The 6000-nt window shown below is 23.4% G+C and overlaps 1 protein-coding gene across 1 annotated transcript; it reads right to left on the bottom strand.

Annotated features, from left to right (window-relative positions):
* Positions 1-4136: 4136 nt before the first annotated feature.
* Positions 4137-5052, bottom strand: EAE97_012047 (uncharacterized protein; the record flags this gene model as incomplete). Its single annotated transcript, XM_038882561.1, has 4 exons — positions 4137-4311; positions 4361-4637; positions 4816-4879; positions 4963-5052. 4 exons carry the CDS (start codon positions 5050-5052, stop codon positions 4137-4139), a joined length of 606 nt encoding a protein of 201 aa, XP_038726632.1.
* Between the last annotated feature and the right edge of the window lie 948 nt (positions 5053-6000).

Raw genomic sequence — 6000 nt, 5'->3', positions numbered from 1 at the left:
TCCTTAATTCTTTTTTTAAAATATATTTGGTTCTTTATCTAATTTATCTAAAAAACAATTTTAGAATATTTATTTAGCTTTTTTATATTCTCTTTTAAATATATATATAGAATTGAGAATTTTATCTTTTTGATATATAATATATATTTTTCTATATAATTCTATAATTATTTATATTTTATTTAATTATAAAATAATATTCTATTATTCTTTAATTTAATGAATATAATTTAATATAAATTGGAATTGAATTTATTGATTTTTTTTTGATATAAAAAGTTTTCGAAGAATAATATAATATTTATATTTTATTTTATATAAAATCAAATTGTAAATTCTTTTATTTCTTTTCAAATTAATATAATAACAACTTTTCAATATAGTATTGATTTATTTGTTTTTAATTCACTTATAAATTGAATAAATTGATTAATTTGATTAATAATTAAAATAAAAAATCAATCAAAATGTTTTTGAGGAGTTATTTATATTTTAATAGTATAATAAATCTATTTATATATCAGACTTATTTCTTTTTTAAAAAAAAAAGATTGAATCTTTTTAAATTTTATATTAATATAATATAAAATATATATTTCGATTTATTAATTTTGAGTTATTTTTTAGTATTTAAATATAGGAAGTAGTAGTAATATAATAAATAATAATATAAATCTAATATTTGAGAATATTGATAATAAAATAAATAATAATAAATTAACTTCTTTTAATTTAATATATTTACTTTAAAAAAATATAAAAAACAAGCTTTTTTATAATGATTTTTAAAAATACTTTCTAAAACTAATTTAAAATAGGTTTTTAAAAGTAGTATTAAAATAAAATAAATTAATTAATTAAATCTATTTATTTTGATATCCTAGCTATATATGGGGTCAATTAGCGTTTTATACGACTTACCCATTCAATCATCGTATACCTACTAATTAGCCTATACTTATTAAATGAATAGTAATTTCTATATAATCTATATTTATTAGATAATCTATAACCACTGAATATCCTATATCTAATATAATATTGAATATTAAAATAGCCTGTAAGTAAATCATTACTTGAAAACATTTGAGTATTAATTTGGATGACTAATACAATATTGATTAATGAAATAGAAAGATGTAAGTTATTTATTATTTGGAAATAAACATTTTGTTATCAGTATTAGCTAATTTAATAATCTAGGTTGTGAGTTATTTACTACTTCGATATAAATATCTTGATATTGATATACTTTACTAATATAATATTGGATATTAAAATAGCCTGTAAGTAATCTATGACTTGAATTTTTTAACTGTTAACTAAGATGACTAATATAATATTAAACAATTAAATAGGGGGATGTAAGTTATCTACTATAATTTGAAAACAAATTTCTTGGTATTAGTACAGTTAACTGATATGATATTAAATGATGAAATAGGAAGATGTAAGTTATCTGTCAATTATTATTATAGTTTTATAATAGATATAATATATTCCGAAATAATTATAATTAATATTAAATGAAATAATAGAAAAAAAGTAATATAATTGAATAATCGAAAATAAATAATAATAATTATATATAATAATAGTAAGAGGAATATTATATTTTTATTTTTAATAATTTAAGAATAAATATTTTTTTTTAATTAGTATATCAAAATCGATTTTTTAATAAATTAAATTATTAAATTTATATTTAATAAATAAACAAATAATAAAATAAAATTAGAATAATTAACATATTTTAATAAATATATAAAAAATCAAATTAAAAGTAAATATAGAATATTAATATTAAATGAGTATAAAAGCTATAAATTAATATTATTCTAGAATTATTATAAAAAGAATGATATTAAATATATATATTTATTATTATATTTAAGTTATTTAATTCAATCTTTTGATATTAAATGTTTTAATATTTTAAAATAAGAATATAATATTCAAATTAAGGGATTTATAAAAGTATATATTTATTATATCTCAAAAATTGAATTCTTTATAGCTTTTAAAATTATATATCAATAATCAATTACAAATCAAGATATAAAAACTGAATTTCAAAAAACAGAATTAATTTTATTTAATTCTGAAATTATATTTTCTAAATTAAATAATTGAATTTATATATTTATTCTTTTTTTTTTGATTTAAATCTTTATATCTTTTAAATATTTTAGAATTCTATAAAAACTCTTTTTTTAATTAATATTAATTGAATCTCAAATAATCTATTATCAATTAAGCTTTTCTATATTTACATTCAAGATTATATTAATTTTAGTTAAAAATATAAAAAGATTAGTTTATAAGAATATACTTTTGGATATAAAGATTTATATATTTTAAAAAACAAATGAGATATTAAATAAATATTAATATATAAAAAAAACTTAATTATATTAAGAAAAAATATTTATTAAATAAAAGACTTTTAATATATATTTTAATAAAAAATTAATATTTAGATTTAATATAATAAATATTAAAATAAAAAAGATCTTAATAAGAAAGTATTTTCTAATCAATATTATAATAAGTATAAAAAACCAGATTATAATTTAAGAATTTATCAAAATAATATAATAAATCCTAGATTATTAGATTTTTAATAGTTTCAATCAATTGATTCAATTATTGTTGAATAATATAAATTAGAAAGCGCAAATTGAGGTAAAAGTGGTGCATTCGGTAATATGGTACACTCGGTGTTAAACCACGTTAAAGAGATTCTGAATATTGAGATAAGGTACTTGGACTGCTAAGAGGTCTACCCATGATACTTATTATACATCATATTCAAATGGTTATCTGATTACTGTTATCTCATCCTCAGACCACACGATGATTACATAATTTTTTTGGCCTTGATTTCGAGATAGAAATCTCCTGAAGGTTTATTATTGTAGAATCTGAAATAATTTGATTTCAGTTTTAATAAGAAAACCAATAATTCATTATTTTTTGATTTTTTAATTAAAGATTATAAATCATTTAATAATTGTATTATTTTGATATAGTTTTAATATATATAAATAGATTTTCTTATTATTTTAATATATTTTTTATTATAATAATTTTATTTAATTATATATATATATATATATATATATTGAGAATACATATTTTTGAAAATTAATATTTTATCAAATTAAATATCCATTTTTTTCGAAATCTATTAATATTATTATTCCTAATAATAATATATATATTCTAAAAATCCTTTAATTAATGTAATTTTTATTATATATTTTAATTCCTTTTAAAAAGTTAAGATTATTGATTTCAAAGAGATTAAATGTTTTTAGATCTAAAAATCCATTTTCATTTCAAAGTTATATATCTTAAATTTAAAACAAATAGTTTTAAAACTTGAAAAATAATTAAACTTTTATTAATAATATAATTCTAATATTATTAAAACTATTAAAAGAATTAATAATATATTCAGCTTAATAAAATAATTCAATTAATATTATTTTTATTATTAATATTAATAAAATAAAATTATTAAAAATAACTTATTTGATTTTAAAAGAAATCTTTTAAATTATTTTATATTATTATTACAAATCTAATTAATTCGATATAGATTTAAACAATAATATTAATTAAGCTCTTTCGAATACTCTATTTAGTTTTTTAAGAAATTATAATTAAAAAAATAAAATATAATATTAAAATACTTTTATTTAATAAATTAAGTTTCTTATCAAAAATACAATTAAATATTTTCAGATTTTTAAGAAAATAAATATTTTTCCCAATCCCTAATTAACTAAAAAAAATTCGATCATTAATAAACCATAATATTACTATAAAAAGGATTAAGATATTATTTAGAATTCTAATTAAAAATGTTTTATCAACAAAGAGATTCTGAATATTGAGATAAGATTACTGATAACAATTATGATTAGTACCTACTAGTATCCTATTTACCAAAGAGTTTCACGCGACCGTAAGCCAGAAGACACTATGAAAGTTGCGAAAATGAAAAGTGATTATTTCCTAGATCCTAGCGACAAATGGTAAGGATTTTCGTTCGGCGTTTCCTTCTGAACCACATAATAATGATTTGCTAACTCTATCGATCTCAGGTCCTCTCTGGGATTTATCCCCAATCATTCCAGTTTTCCATTGAAGTCAACATAGCCTTTTCCAGCCATGAAAGTGGCATCCCAAGTCAAAGGCTCCTCACTCGTCGCCAATTCATAACAGAATTCTCCATGTGCTTTACCATCGATTGCCTTGCCTTTAGGCCCTCCGTCTGTCGTTCGTTCGTCCGCCCAATAGAACCTTTGATGTGTTAATACAGATTTCACAATCCCGTTTGATTTTCACGCACCTATATCCATCTTTCTTATACGCTTCTGAAGCACTTTGGATAAGATGGGCTGCACCAGACTTTCCAATGCCAAACGCAAGTAAAGATGGCATGACTTGACGATTCAGTATATTTCCGGTGTAAATGAATGTCTTATTAGTAGCTTCAGGAAGAGTTTTGAATCCCTCTACAGCCTCATGTGCAGCAGCATATGCTGAAGTAATGACTACATTGAGGTCTTCATTGAACGTTTCCAATGGCACAGAGAGAGGATCAGGAGTGACTGTTAACGCTGCGGCTTTTCTAATCATCAGTAGGTTTCATTAGTTTGGCTTTGGGGTGTTCAATATTTCAGACTGCTTAAACAATCTTGTATGAATCCATCATATGGAGCAACTTGAAAGTTTTTATCGTCTCGAACAATCGAGTTGTAGTCTGGATCACCAAGACCCCGATCCTAGGATAGAAAGACTAACCATTATACACAACAACATTTGGAACTCCAAAGTTCTGTTTCACTTCATCAAAAATGCGTTTGTGCTTGTGGGGTCAGTGAAATCGGCTTGGAGAGAAAGATCAGCCGCCTTGATGAGCTCTTCTTTAGGATTTCGTGATACAATTACGGTCTTGTATGATCCTTTCGATGAGAAAACACGAGCAATATTGAGCCCAATATTGGGACCACCGCCGAGAATGAGGACAATTTTCGACATGATGACTTAAGAATGGATTTGATATTACTACGAGATGTTTATATCACGGAAATCTCCTGAATCTTAGAGGTGAATATCCAAGAAGGACCTGGTATGAGACTTATAGAACTGTTGTAAGACTTCTTCGTGTGCTCTTGCAAGTTGATGGAGATAAATCTGTATGTATATACAACATTAAGAACTGCTTAGAAATACATCTGCTTACGAACCATCATCCAACAATTTCGTGCTTAGAGATGGACATTTCCCCATAGTCTATGATTGATGTTACTGAAAGTAGTCAATGGTGATTTTATTGGCTGAGAAGGGGAGCATTTGTTAATCATATATCCTTGTGGCTCTATCTTACCATAGAAAAGTTGTTCCCTTGTTCCGTAACTGTACAGATAAGTTCCCATGTATTAATTGGTACCGGCGGATTCAGATTGCTAATGTGCTTGTGGTGGCTTGTGGCTTATTTTTTCGATTATAAATTCAAATTGATGACGCAGTCCAACTTGTTAATCATGGCACTCACCATCAACTTCTTTAACGTGTATTGTGGAAGGTAATTGAAATTGACCTAAGCTTTCATCACTCTTTGAAGAGAATTGACAAGAACACGTAATAAATCAAGCGAGGAGAAGAAGGGGTACCTAGTGTTTAAACTAGTGGTTAAGAAAAGAGGGTTTGATCTTTGAGCAGAATGAGGGGCTCGAGGGACTCCGGAGAAGTGAATTTGGAATATTCTGCCACGACGAAATGATTCACCGCTTTTCAAACATACTAGATCATTACTCGCCACAAACAACGAATAGGACAACGCCACACCTAATGCCTTTTTTCCCCTCTCCTCTTCTTATCCGCCATTCGAGCACTTCGTAGAGATTTTTATATAAAAGCTACACAGTAGATACTCCCTTACAGCTTTGAATTTTCTTGATGTCTATACTTTTCAAACTCGGGCTG

Source organism: Botrytis byssoidea (assembly GCF_014898295.1).
Source record: "Botrytis byssoidea strain MUCL 94 chromosome Unknown BBYS_046, whole genome shotgun sequence".
NCBI classification, from domain to species: Eukaryota; Fungi; Ascomycota; class Leotiomycetes; order Helotiales; family Sclerotiniaceae; genus Botrytis; species Botrytis byssoidea.
This window is presented reverse-complemented; position numbering and strand designations above follow the sequence as displayed.